We start from the raw sequence: 15184 nt of genomic DNA on the forward strand, positions 1-15184 counted from the left end.
AGATCTGCATTGGTGCTTTTCTCACAGGTAAAAATTGAAAACGTGGGATTCATACTTGACCTTTGCTTCTTTTTTTACCAACATTCCTGTTGGAGAGAATCCTGTTAACTGAGAATCCTTACTGTTTCTCAGATCCATCCCTCATCTATCATTGACATGTCTTGAATCCATGTCTTAATTCGCAATCTTCTATTTCTCACCTAAATTCATACAGCTGCATGTAACCAGTTTGGTTATTTGTACTTTGCCTTTGCTTCCAGCAGCTGTCAGGCATTCTCTCCAGGGCAGTGGGACTGATTTCCCTACTCAGTTCACCTCCCCTTTAAGTAAAAAAGTAGGGGAAAAGGATGTGTTTTGTGTTGGGAAGACGTAGAGAGGATAAAGAAGAAACTAAAGATTTTCTGTGATCCTAGTATGAGAGATCACTATCAGCATTTTGGTAAGGCTTTTTATTTTTATTTATTTATTTATTTATTTTTAAAAGATTTTTATTTATTTATCTGACAGATCACAAGTAGGCAGAGAGGCAGGCAGAGAGAGAGGAAGGGATGCAGGCTCCCCGCTGAGCAGAGAGCCCAGTGCGGGGCTTGATCCCAGGACCCCCCCCAGGACCCCAGGACCATGACCTGAGCCGAAGGCAGAGGCCTTAATCACTGAGCCACCCAGATGCCACTTGGTAAGGCTTTTTAAAGCTTTAGGTCAGGAGATGAAATACATAGAAATGCAAGTTTTTCCAGAATTTCAGTTCCTCAAGTTTAGACAGGGATTTTTCCTTTTTTTTTTTTTTTTTGCCACCACGGAAGGTGATGTGTGTGGCACATGGTAGGTATTCAACTTAAATACTTATTTAATGAATGAATTTATAAATTAATAAATTTTTAAGACCTGGGACATCAAACATTCAAAGGTAAATCAACATCAAACCTGAAAGCCCATTTTCTGTGCCTGAATCTAGATGATTCTTTTCATCATTTTTTCTCATTATATTAGAAGCTGAATTATTGCTAATTTTAAACAATAAATGTTCTCAGTGTTAGTAATTCCACAGCTACACACCTGTAAACACAAATGATAATTTGGGAGGGAGGCAGTTCATTGTATTCAAGAAATACACGCCTTATTCTGACTCCATGTCAGGGGCCTGCATTTGAAATGATCTGCCTGGTACTGTATTTATTTTTCATGGGATATACTTACATCTACCCTTGGTCTCAAATGCTTAAGAATCGTTGTTTTGGGGGGCACCTGGGTGGCTCAGTCTGTTACGTGTCTGCCTTCAGCTTAGGTCATGATCCAAGTGTCCTGGGATCCAACTCCACGTCAAGCTTCCTGCTTGGGAGGGTAACCTGATTCTCCCTCTCCTTCTACAGCTCCCTCTGCTTGTGTTCTTTCTCTTTCTCTCTATCTGTCAAATAAATAAATAAAATCTTAAAAAAAAAAAAAAAGCCATTGTGAAGAATGGCTTCCACCTCCACTATAATCTCTGCTGTGTACACCAAGCCCTGGAGCCTTCTTGACAAGTTTACCAATAGAATTTAATTCCCTTTTTTCTTCCACTAAATTATTAGAATCTCTGCTTCTTTGATACCACCTCCTAAAATCTTTACATATTTATCAGTTTATTGTTGTATTTTACGTTGCTTTATTGTCATTTCCGTGTGCTTAGGGAGCAAAAGAGAAGTATCTGTGCTTGGGTGCCACAGTGAAATGAAAGCAAAGTAACATTATGTAAACTGTATATGTTTTTGTATCAGGATATTCCCTCCTTGCTCTTCCCTAGCACTCATGTATTCTTCTAGATGAACTCCATAATTACTTTGTCACAAACTTTAAATGCCACCTACTTGACTACAGGTCTTCATTGCAGGAACTTCTCTGATGCTTTACGCTGCTTGCATTTATCTCCCTATTAGACCATGTTCTTCTTTGGACTATTCCAGGTCTTTAAGTCACATTGGACAGAAGTACCTTACGCATTTGATCCTATGTTTCCTGTTCTAAAAAATCGTGAAATAACTCTTCCCTGCCTTTAAATAAAATCTGGACTCTTCAGTATCACCTCTACCTCTCAACTTCGTCACTGTGTCCTTCTTGCACTAATCATATCGAGCTATTTATAGTTCTTCGGATTTGCATTTCTCTTTTATACACACACACAGATGACCCTCCCTTACCCACAAAGACACACATGTCTTTGTGGGTGCTCTGTCTTTTCCTGGTTAAACTCAAATGTCCCTCACTTAAGGGCTTTTTATATAAGCTCCTGTGGTACCCTATGCTGCTTACTGTTCTGTCTCCCTTAGACCATGTTCTTAAATGGGTGGACTGTGTCTTTCAAATCTATATGCCCAGTATAAGATAATTAATCATGCTGATATTCCGAATCGTGAAATAAAATTGCTACTTTCATGATAGAATGACCAATATTTTCCGCAGGTAGTGAGTTATCTCAATTGATTGTTCACAGTCAGTTACAGATTGAACTTCCCATCTTATTTCCTAACAGAATTTTCACTCAGAAAATAGATGGTTTCAGTACTCACTGGAGCACTCACTGGAGTTAAGAGACTTACTTAAAATATTCTTCTTATTACATTGTCATATTTCTGTAGATTAAAGCTAGTTTCTGAGCAGGTGATTCTAGAGATAAAATTCATTTGGCATGCTTTTATGCTAAAGAAAGGTTTAGTGAGTAGACACTTGAGAAAAGTCAGTAAAATGTATAGTTTTTTTCATGAATGGGAAATCAGGTGGTGATTAAGATGAGCAGTCTCAAGAAAGAGGTTATCTATGTGAATGATATCTGTGTTGAGCTGTTTAATACAGAATTACTGGGAATTACGGCCTTTGTCTTTTTTTCTGTGTATTGCTGGAAATCTTAATTTTTCCTGTTATATTTATATTTGAACAAGTAATTACTGATGCAAGTAGGATTATGACTTGTAGCAGACAATAAACAGCCTGAGCAGATGGCCTTTTACAGAACACATCTTGTTTCAGCATTAGCATTCTGAAGATATTTCTAGGCAATGGGAACATTTTGCTCTTTTAGGAAGCTCACTTTTTGTTTCTTTTAAAGTGTTTTAACTGTTAGAACCACATAAATATTTCAGTAAATAGTAAGCAACCACAGCAGTTTTATCAGAATTTTATTAAGTACTTATTTGGAAAAAAAACCCAAATATGATAAATAATCCCTTTTTCTTAACTTTTGCATGAGGTATAACATACGTATTAAATGTGCATAAATAACGAGAAATAGAACATTACCACATTGTAGATAGAATCCCACCCACCTCCATTTGCCCTTTTTCAGTCAGATGCTGCCCTTGCCTATTTGAGTTACCATCTTAACTTTGATAGTAATTACTTCTTTTGTTTGCTTTCTACTTTAACCACTGACATCGCCATCCATTTAAGATAGTTTAGTTTAGGGGCACCTGGGTGGCTCAATGGGTTAAAGCCTCTGCTTTTGGCTCAGGTCATGATCCCAGGGTCCTGGGATCGAGCCCCGCATCCGGCTCTCTGCTCAGCAGGGAGCCTGCTTCCTCCTCTCTCTCTGCCTGCCTCTCTGCCTACTTGTGATTGCTGTCAAATAAATAAATAAAATCTTTAAAAAAAAAAAGATAGTTTAGTTTACTCAACTCTTGATTTTTAAATAAATAAATTGATATATTATGCATTCTTTTTGTCTAGGCTCTTTTACTCAACACTTTTTTTTAGTGTTCATTCATGGTATGTGTAACTGGTTCATTCGTGGTTATTATTGTAAGGACCGCAGTTGATGACTCTATCACAATTTTCTGATCTGTTCTTGACAGACATTTTTAGGTTTTTCAGATTAGAGCTATTACGAAAAATTCTGTTACAGACTTTTTATATATACTGGTTCTGGTTGGTATTGTCTCATCTTTTCCATTTTTTTCCAGTTGGTCTTAGAGCACCTCATTACAATTTAAAATTGCATTTCTATGGTTATTAATGAGGCTGAGCCCCTTTTTAGGTGATTACTGGCCATTTGAGTTTTCTGTGAAATATCTGTTGATATCTTTTCTCAGATTTTTGTTGAGTTGGAGCTTCTCCTTTACTTGTAGGAGATCTTTATATTTTTAAAATTTTAGTTGTTTATAGGTTTTATCTAGTGCAGATGTCTTCTCTCGTTCTTGTGTGCATTTTCCCTTCATAATGTCTTTTGATGTACTGAATTCTCAATTTCCACACAGAAACATTCTTGTTTAAGGCTATTTTTGAGCTTATCGAGATATTCTCCTATATTCTGTTGTAAATACTTTATAGTTGTGTTTTTCACATTTAGGCCTGTGATCTCTTGGGCATTGTTTTTGTATATGGGATGAAAGTTTTATTTTATTTTATTTTATTTTTGTAATCTGTTTAAATGACCTACTTGTCCCAGTCTCACTTATTACAGAGACCATTCTTTCCTCTCCACTTTGCAGTGTCATTCATCTTTGTCAAGAATCATGCACCCATATATGAGGGCAGTATAACCTTTATACTGAAATTCTACTAAGGCAGTAGAACAGAAAATTACAGGTTACTCATTCATGAACATATATGCAAAAATTTTAATCAAAATATTAGAAAAGTAATTGAGCAATATATTGAAAGGTAAAGTTTATCCCAAGAATGTAAGGTTGGTTACGTATGAGAACATCAGCCAGAACAGTCTATTGAGATCATCTCACTAGATGCAGAAAAAATGGCTTAATAAAATTCCATATCCATGCAGTTTATCAATGGATTACAGTTCTTAGCAAACTAGAGCTAAAAATGAATGTCCTAACATGAGATATAGTACCTACAAAAAAACACAAGCCCTAAGGCACATGTCTTGATGAGGCATTGAAAGCATTTGCTTTAAGTTCAGGAACAGGACAGAGATATCTGCCGTCACTATTTCTGTCTAACTCTGTAAAGGAGATCCCAGTACAGCAAGGCATTAAAAAGAAAGCTACGAGAATTGAAAATGAGAAAAGAAAACTATTCATATTTACTAATGGTATGTTTATAAATATGCCCTTCAGAAATAAATGATAAATTATTCCAATAATAAAATTATCAAGATGCTGAATACAAATTAATATACAAAAATTAATTGTATTTGATGTGGTGTTCCATGATTCATTGTTTGCGCATAACACCCAGTGTTCCATGCAATACATGCCCTCCTTACATCAAAAACTAATGATATACTGTATAGTGACTGACATAACTTAAAAATAATCAGTTGTATTTCTGTAAGGAACATGAAACACTTAAACATTGAAAATTAAAATATATCCAAGTGTATTGTTAATTTCTAACTTCCCACATAATTCAAAGACATTAAGTCACTTTGAATGGAAAATTTACCCACAGGTTGAATATCCCCCAGTAAAGGTTATGCATGAATCACAAGTCAGCTGTTTTAACTTCTTCTTCTAACATTTTCTGCAATAATTTCTGCTAAGAATAAGCCTGTAAAGACCCTAATGAACCTACTAAGATATGAACCGTCCTCTACAAAGCTTGTTACTAACTCCTTAGTAGTGAACTTATCTAATTCCTCTTTTCACACTGCTTTTCCAAAGCCATCTAAATTGTCCTTCTCAATGAGCTGGTTTTTGTTTACTCCATTTTTTTCTTTTGTTGATCCCCCTACCCCCCTTTCTTTTGTATGTCAGCAACATCATGGAGTCCCATTCTTGGTAATTAATGTAATCAGAAACTACATCTTGATTACAAGGTTGCAAAAAATGCTCAAGAATGAGGAGTCACTGAGTTCCACATCATCATCTCTGTCGGTAGCATTCAATTATATTGTTACTTGTAAAGCCAGTCTAAATTTACTTGCACTCACAGCATTCCTTCTGCTTTAGAGGGCTATCTGTGTGTTGGGAAGAGGATAGAGCAGTTACCTCATGGGGTAGGTATACTGTAGCCCAGCTCTTACTTACTGAGCATTTAGTTGTTGTACCACCTAGAAGCACCTGTTCACTGCAACATAGGAATCTATCATCAGCTCAAGTAATCCTTTCTGCTCTGTTGTATGTAAAATAAGTGATGCATCCTCCTAATTGTCCATGCCAGTAATGATTCACTAGGCTTTTCTGGTATGTCTTTGTGAAATGCCCTATTTCCTTCACAAAATACTCTCAGCACTCAAGAGTCCTCTCACCTTGTCCTCCACCTACCTTTGGGATAACCCATAGCCTTAAATTCATTACTTTCCTAATGGATACTTCATCTCCCCAAGTAGCCTTGTAAGCACAAGGAGGCTTTCCAGTGAGAGGAAAAATTGTTCTTGCAGGGTTTTGTTCTCCTGCCTCTCTCTCCTCCCTGAAAGGACTAGTATTTCTCAGACATGCTAATAACAGCCAGAGAATAGAACTTTTCACCGTCTTCCCTTCCGCCTACTGATGCCTGCCAGGTCAATGGCCAGTTTCTCTGAGTCTGAGTATTCCCATTTCATACCAAAGATGCCTAGGTAACCATCTGAGGATTAATCTTTCTATTTTTTTAGTTCCCTCCTTTTCCTGGTTTAAAAGTGCCCCGAACCTTTGTGATTTATGGATCTGTATGAGAGTTCTACTAGCACCACACTGAGCTAACTTATTTTCCAGTAGACTCACACAAATCTGATTACCCAGAGATATTACCCAGTAGTAAGCTTCATTAATAATTTCAAAGATATTGGGGCGCCTGGACGGCTCAGTGGGTTAAGCCTCTGCCTTCGGCTCGGGTCGTGATCTCAGGGTCCTGGGATCGAGCCCCGCATCGGGCTCTCTGCTCAGCAGGAAGCCTGCTTCCTCCTCTCTCTGCCTGCCTCTCTGCCTACTTGTGATCTCTGTCTGTCAAATAAATAAATAAATAGTCTTTTAAAAAAAAATAATAATTTCAAAGATATTAGCAGTCAAGAGACTCATGTAGTAGGGAACAATCTGGTACATGGAGAGGAGCTCCTTACTTAGAGATCGTGTCTACACTGGGTGAGAATACATGCCTGACATAGAGAAGGAAAGACCAAAGCAGCTGCCCTTAATGTCCCAGACTTCTCCCTAATTAGAACCTCTAAATTGCATATATTTTTGAAATTGTAAAGCTTGACCCTGGGTAAAATCTGTGTTTCATGATCCTTTGTATTCACTCACCCATAAGTCCATCCTCTTTTCTTATTCCTTCATATTTCAGTATCTCAGATCATTTTCCATCTTCCTGAACTAATTCTTTAACATTTTTTTCATTGTGTACTTAAGGCTGTAGCCAAACAAAATCAAAATGGTATTGGTTTGTTCAAAAATATATTCTGCTTCTATCTTGGAGCTATTTTATCTGTGTGGCAATTCTGGATTGGTGTCATAATGCTCTAGTATGGAAATCCATAAACTTCAGCCATGGACTGGCCACATGTTTTGTAAATAAAGTTGGGATATAGCCATGCCCTTTTGTTTACATATTGTCTATTGCTGCTTTTATCCAACAATAGCACTTGAGTAGTTGCAAACAGAAACCATATGGCCTGGGAGTCTAAAATATTTATTATTTGGCAATTTAATAAAAAGTTTGCCCACCTCTGCTCTAGTTCATTGGTATTATCATTCTATTACCTTCTGGCCTCTGTTGTTGCTATTAAGAAGCAACCTGTTGCTACCTGAGCCGTAGGTAGACAGTTAGCAGACTGAGCCACCCAAGCACCCACCAACTCATTTAATTTATTAGATCTAGGTATATTCAGATTTTCTAGTTCTTCTAGAATCAATTTTGAGAACTTTCAGAGTACTTTTCCATTTTACCTAAATTGTTATTATTTATTGGCATAAAGGTGTTTGTAATATTCCTTCATTATCCTTTGTCTGTATGATCTGTAGTGATGTTCCCCTCTTCAATCCTAATACTGATAATTTGTATCTTCTTTTTTCTTCTTGATAATTCCAGTTAGAGATTTATTAATGCTATCTTCTTTAAATATATTTTGTTTTCATTAATTTTCTCTATTGTTTTGTTTTGTATTGCACTGACCTCTGATCTTTACTTTCTTTCTTGGTATATTTCACTTTTCTTTCTCTACCATATCTTAAGATGAAACATTAGGATCATGGGTTTTAAATACTTCTTCTTTTCTAATATAAGCATTTAAAACTAAATTTCCTCCTGAGTATGGCTTTAGCTGCATCTCACAAATTTTGATACACTGTGTTTTTAATGCAGTTCAAAATATTTTCTATAGTCTTTCTTTTGTTATTTCTTCTTTGAACCATGCTTTATTTAGAAATGTGTTATTTAACTGCCAAATATTTTGGATCTATCAGATATCTTTCTGTTATTGATTTATAATTAAATTTTAGTAAACCAAGAAGCTCAGTCTATAAGATTTAAATTTTTTTTCAACTTAATGAGACTTCTTTTTATTGTCTTATATGTAATCTACATTGATGAATGTTCTATGTGCACTTAAAAAGAATATCATTCTGGGGCTCCTGGGTGGCTCAGTGGGATAGGCCTCTGCCTTCAGCTCGGGTCATGATCTCAGGGTCCTGGGATTGAGCCCCGCATCAGCTATCTGCACAACGGGGAGCCTGCTTCCTCCTCTCTCTCTGCCTGCTTCTCTGCCTACTTGTGATCTTTCTCTTAAAAAAAAAAAATATATTATTCTATTTTTTTATAAAGTGTTATTTAATTGTCAACTAGATCTTCTATACTTCTATACTTCTATATCTACTTGTTCTATCAATTATTGATAGAAAAGTACTGATTATCTCCTGACATTATAAACTTGTCTATTTCCCCTTTAATTTCTGTCAGTTTTTGCTTCATGTATTCTGAAGCCTTTGTTAGATGACTATAGGTTTAGTATTATCACATATTCTTGATTATTTAATCTCTTTATCATTATGAAATACCCTTCTGAACTCCTAAAGTTTTATAATGTTTTGCTTATATGATATTTATTCGTTTCAGCTTTATAAATTATTTGTGTCTTCATACCATTACCTTTCCCCATTCTTTTACTTCTAATCTATGGCATTTTTGTATTTAGACTGGATTTTTTTGAAGCTAGAAAACAGATAGGTCTTATGTTTATCCAGTCTGACAATCTCGGTCTTTTTATGTACTTATTTATGTATTATTTATTTATTTATTTATTTATCTGCCTTTTTAAAAAAAATTATGTTCAATTAGCCAACATATAGTACATCATTAGTTTCTGATGTAGAGCACTGGGTGTTACACATAATTTGTCTTTGAATTGAATCTTTAGAACAAGGACTGTAAAATTATGGCCTTCTAGTCTGTGCCCATTTTTGTATGTTCGCAGGCTTAGGCGTTGTTAAGAAGGAAGAAGCAAGCAAGAAGGAAGCAGCACAAGTGACTCACAAAGTTTAAAATATTTACAATCTGGCCATTTACAAAAAGGTTTGCCAATACTCGCTTTAGAGCACTACAGAAGCATAGCTAAGACAAAGAACATAGTGAGAAGATCTACAATAGAAAAAAATGAGGTCACAGAAAGAAAAGAAATAAAGGAACAGGAGAAAAAAAAAAAAAAAAAAAATTGAAGAAAAAAAAAAAAAAAAAAAAAAACCCTTGAAGAAATAAAGGATGAGGGACGCCTGGGTGGCTCAGTCCATTAAGTGTCTGCCTTCAGCTCCGATTATGATCCCAGGGTCCTGGGATTAAGTCCTGCATCAGGCTCCTGCAGGGAGCCTACTTCTCCCTCTCCCCCTGCCTGGGCTTCATCTCTTGCTATCTCTATCTCAAATAAATAAATAAAATCTTAAGAAAGAAAGGAAAGGAAGGAAGGAGGAAGAAAAGAAAAGGAAAGAAAAAAGAAAATGAGTTGGTAATTACAATCCTTCCCATAAATTAAACTGCAAGCTCAAATAGCAAATTTCTTATAACATTTAATGAAGAATTAATACTAAACTCTTAGAGGTTGACAGAACCCTTCACAACATAGTTTAAAAGGTTATTACAGTGATACTAAAGTCAAACAGATATTCCAAGAAAATAAACTACAGATCAGTATCCCTATGAACATATATTTTTTTTAAGATTTTATTTATTTGCGAGAGAGAAAGTGCAGTCAGAGAGAGCAGCAGGCAGAAATTCCATCCATGGACGTATGGATAAACAAAATTGTTTTATCCACACCGGAATACTAAGCAACAATAAGGAATGCACTAGAGATATACACAAAAGTATACATGAATCTAAAAAGTATGCTTATTGAAAGAAACCACACACAAAAACATGCATTTGTTATCATTCCATTTATAAGAAACTACAAAATAAAAATCTAGTATGTAATGAAAGAAGGAAAATCAGTGTTTGCTTGTGAACAGGAGGATTTTCTGGGAAAGAGTACTAATGAATTCGAGGAGGTAGAAATGTTTGTATATTGATGATGATATTGATCACTCAAATGTCTCTCTTGTAAAAGTCAACAAAATTTACCCTTTAAATGAATGCACTTTATTTTATGTAAATGATACTTCAGTGAAGTTGGGAAAAGACATCCTCCTTTGTTAGCAGAAAAAGTCCTTTGTAATTCAGATGTACATCCTCTGAGGATTGAGAGTTTATTTATTTAACTAGATATAAACTTAGCAGCTTGCTTTTAACTTTTTGAAATTATCTCCTTAACTCCGTTGTCTACTTCATATTTTAAAAGGAAGGTGAAAAATACGTGCTAGTCTTAGACCAAGCATATAAAAATACCTAATGAGTGTCAGTGGACAAGGTTAAATAATTTAAGGTGGTAGTAGATAGTCAGGTTTTGTGCAGCATACAATATTTTGAGGAAATTACGTGCTGAGGATGTATGTGCTGCTTTCACACATATTTGATCCTCATAATAGGCTGTGAAGTAGATAGGGCAGGCATCATCATTCTCTGTTACACATGAGCACACAGGCTCAGAAGATTATGATATAATTTGATGACGATCACTTAGCTGACAATTACTAAAGGATCTAGAGTTCAAATAAAGAGTTTCTGGCTTTTAATTCTCTCTCCACTGTGAAACACAGCTTGCCTTTAAAATATACTCTTGTTGCCTTCTCTGTATGTCTCTCTACCCCTCCCTTTGGGAAAAAAAAAAAAAACAGTAACTTTATTGACATACATTCTTAATAAAATTCAGATTTCTTTTCAGGCTGAAGTTTTCAATATTGGTTCAGGGTATTGCCATATTAATCAGAAACATTTGTGGACATTTATGCAGTGATCAAAAATTAATTCTAGTGCTTCAGGGAGTAATCAAACTTAGAACATACAAAATAACCCGAACAGTTACCAAGAAATTATGTAATTTGACTAGTTTTCTGAGTCTAATATACTAATTTAATTCATTATGATAATTTTCAGACTAAATAAACTTGAAGATACTATTATACTAATTAAAGGAAAGATTGAAGAAGTTTGCCTTCCTGTAGAAAAAGTGGATGTTATTATATCTGAATGGATGGTAAGTGTTTGCAGAAAAAACTACTTGTATTGGTTTTAAAAAAAGAAAGCAATGAATAAGGTAGTAGTTTTCTGCATTTAATTATATTTGATAAATGGCAGGAAAATGGCATTATTTTAAAAACAGCTACAATCTTTTTATGGTAGTTTATTCTGATATGGCACTTACTGGCTATTTGTAATCTTATTAAAAAGAGAATAAATTAGCTTTTTTACTTTTAAAATCATAATAAGGAATTATTGTTTTTCTGTTTTGTAAATTTGTAGAGAACTACATATGTTTGCTGAAAAGTCTTTGAGGTCTAGTAAGGACTTAGTAGGACTGTTTGATCAAACTTAACATGATGTTGCCAGTATTGCTGTAATACTGAATGTCCTGTCTTTCCTATGTCAGGCCATGTACTCAGTGTCCTTTATCACACAATAAAATTAAGATATGTTATATAGTTTTAGAATTTGCTTTGGAAATCATAAGTCGGTACAGAATGTTTATTTTTAAATGTATATGAAGTAAAACTAATGGTATTCAACAATTAATTTGACTTGTTTATAATGCCAATTTGATGAAGACAAGTTAGTATTTCTAAATAAAGATTTCTTAAGTATTTGGAAGGTTTTTAAGCCTTTAAAAAAAAACCTGTATTTGATACATATATTTTCACTAAATGAACTTATAAAAAATTTTTGGGAAAAAATTCATTATGCTTTATATTATCTGTACATTTTGAATAAACATAGCAATAATTCTAGCAAAATAGGGATTTCAGGGAGCTTTTGAAATGTTCATATTTAATGTATAAGTAAATTTCGGTCTAGAGCTGGTGACAGTCACCATTGTTAGCAGTACCTCTTTTGTACATGAAAGAGTATGTTGATTTTTTTATGGTAGAGTTGGCTTTTAATAATTTTTAATCACAGTGTCATTATTTATCTTATACCAAAGAATTTGTATTAGCACTCTGATTTCTTCTATGAATTGGGTGAAAAGATAGGGGTTTAGTTACATATAATTAAAAATCCCGCATCTTTTAAAGGGGCTTTGTAGAAGCACATTTGAGGCATTTACTCAGGAATAATTTATAATAGTATATACTGAATGTTGGCTGACATCCTCATTTCTCCAGGGACCATTTTGCTTTTCTTGGAAAATACATCTCTTAAATTAGTCCAAATTATGATATAAGCAAACTGAGACAGACTTCACTAAGCTTCCTGTCACTTCAGTTGAACATTTTTGCTTATCTGGGTATAACTAGTTGCATAGTTCTTGACCTGCCTAGCAGAATTATACTTCTAGATACTGATGTTCTAGGAATTTTCATTTTAAAATCTGAAAGATGATCTAGAAGTACGAATATTCTATTGAAATCTTAGAGCCAGTTGGTATAATAGCAAAAAATTAACTGGGTTGACTGAATTTGTGAGATTGTCACATTTACAATATGAACTTTATTGAAAGGCTGTGCTGGTCTTGGGCTTATTTGTCAAGTGCATTTTACACTCTTCTCCTACTTGCTTCTGTACTGAAGGAGGGCTAATTCTGCAGGCTGCTTTTTCTAGGCTCCAGGGACAGCCATCTTCCATGGGGTTTGAGAAACCCAATGGGAAACACTGATGGGGGATTTAAAGAAAGGGAAAAGTCAGGACATTTCTGTGCTTCTGTTTGCCTCTAGTTATATTGCTGGCAGAAGCTATTTCTTTTGTGACTCCAGTTCCCACTGGATAAGTCTGTCATTAATTCCAGTGACTGTGTGACTCTGGCCCTGGACTCTTATAGCAGTGCTTCTTCCTTTTGTCTCTGTAGCCTAGGAATAGTAGTTCCTTCCTGGTGTCTGCTGGTGTCGAGTTGTCTCTGTCTCTTCTTGATCACTTACCGTATCGTATCTTTTACCCTTTCTGTAAAAGGTAACAACTTCCTGCATTCATTTTTCTCTATTTCATGACCTAAGGTTTCTGGTCTCCTAGACTGTAATTGGTGTAAAGGGTACCTCTCATTTTGGAGGATTGGTCAGATATGATCTCCGCCTTTATTAGGAAGGCAGTATAATACAGATAATTCTGAGTCACAGGAACCTGGAATGAAAACCAGTTGTTTGGAACCAAAATGCTTTCAGAAGCTCTTCCCTAAGAGAAGTAAATCAGTGTATTCAGGAAGTGTTAACTAAGAACTTTCCTTATTCCTCTTTACAAGGGTGTAACTGAAGAGTTTGCATTATCTTACTGTCCTCCTTTCCGTATAGGTGTCAGTGGAACTGAAGTCTAGCAGATGGTGTTAAACGAGTCAGGTGGAGCACTAGACTCAAATATATGGCAGTTATTCTAAGGCAGTCAACTTCGATAGCCTTATTTCTCTAATAAAATTTGCGTTAAGCTTTTTAAATAGGTTTGTTCTGGAATGTTTGAGTCAACTTTGTGGATTGGTAATAATCATTTATAGTACTTTCTAAATCCTATAAGTTCTTTTTTAAATTGGGTATTTCCAGGATTTCTGAGCTTAGTAGTTGGAAAATTCCAAAGACCTAATTAAACAGGAAGAACAGATAGGCTTTTTAAAATATATCCAACATTTTCCAGATATTTCTGCTTTGGCTGAAATAGTGGCAAGTGGTAAATCATTGAGTATTTTTTTTCCAAAGGTTTTATTTATTTATTTGACACAGAGAGAGAGATCAAAAGTAGGCGCAGAGCAGCAAGCAGAGAGAGAGAGTGGGAAGCAGGCTTCCTGGTGAGCAGAGTCCAATGAGGGGCTCGATCCCAGGACCCTGAGACCATTAACTGAGCCGAAGGCAGAGGCTTAACCCACTGAGCCACCCAGGTGCCCCAATCATTGGGTATTTTAAATCTATTTTAAACACACATTTCCATTAACCAGCATCTTAAAACTAAAATATATTGCATAGAATCCTCTTTCCTTTTTTTTTTTTTTAAACATATAGTGGTAATGATACAAAAATCTAGAAACACACAATTTTAAGCCATAGCATACATTTTTTTTCTTTTTTTTTGAAGTTCAACAAGAAAAGACAAAAAAATACATACTCTGCATAAAAATTGGACTCAGATGTTTAATGTAGCAATGTAGGTATCATATGTTACAGAGATGTACATCTCTTTTCTTCTCCTGTAGTCCCCTAACTATTCCATGTTAATCTAGATTTATTTTTTTGTCTACAACTATTCATGAACTTTGCCTTATTTTGGAAGATGTCCTTAGTTAAGGATGTAATTTTAAAAGCCAAATCATTGCTATTAGCATATTATTTAATAGGCCATCACTTGCCTCTTAGAGTTATGAATTTCCAGATTTAGGCTTTCCTTTAATTTTACATTTTTATTGAATGGAATTTCCATTTGTTAAAATTTTTGACAGTTAAATAAATAACTGATATTAAATAAATAACTGATATTAAATTAGCCAATATTACATAAATAACTGAAATAAATGAGTTAAGTCAGTTTAATCTCTACACGATGTTAATATTTATGCCCATGAGTATCTCCTTTCATTTTCCATAAATTTACTCCACCAATAGAACCCTTCTTTATGACAGTTTATTTCTGATTGCCTAATAAAACTGTTCAAAGTAAGTGTCCCTAATTCTTTTTTTTTTTTAAACATTTTATTTATTTATTGGACAGAGATCACAAGTAGGCAGAGAGGCAGGTGGGGGCAGGGGGAAGCAGGCTCCCTGCTGAGCAGAGAGGCTGTGATACGGGG

At 35.0% G+C, this 15184-nt stretch overlaps 1 protein-coding gene across 3 annotated transcripts in view; it reads left to right on the forward strand.

The window, feature by feature from the left end:
* The window catches only part of PRMT3 (protein arginine methyltransferase 3), a 128359-nt gene that overhangs the window by 30981 nt on the left and 82194 nt on the right, over positions 1–15184 (forward strand). For all 3 annotated transcript variants that reach the window (XM_032881206.1, XM_032881207.1, XM_032881205.1), the window contains one exon: positions 11368–11467. In XM_032881206.1, the coding sequence (XP_032737097.1) occupies positions 11368–11467 (100 nt within the window). The remainder of the gene's footprint in view (positions 1–11367; positions 11468–15184) is intronic.

Source organism: Lontra canadensis, unplaced genomic scaffold (assembly GCF_010015895.1).
Source record: "Lontra canadensis isolate GAN:19392208 unplaced genomic scaffold, GSC_riverotter_1.0 scaffold74, whole genome shotgun sequence".
Lineage (NCBI taxonomy): Eukaryota > Metazoa > Chordata > Mammalia > Carnivora > Mustelidae > Lontra > Lontra canadensis.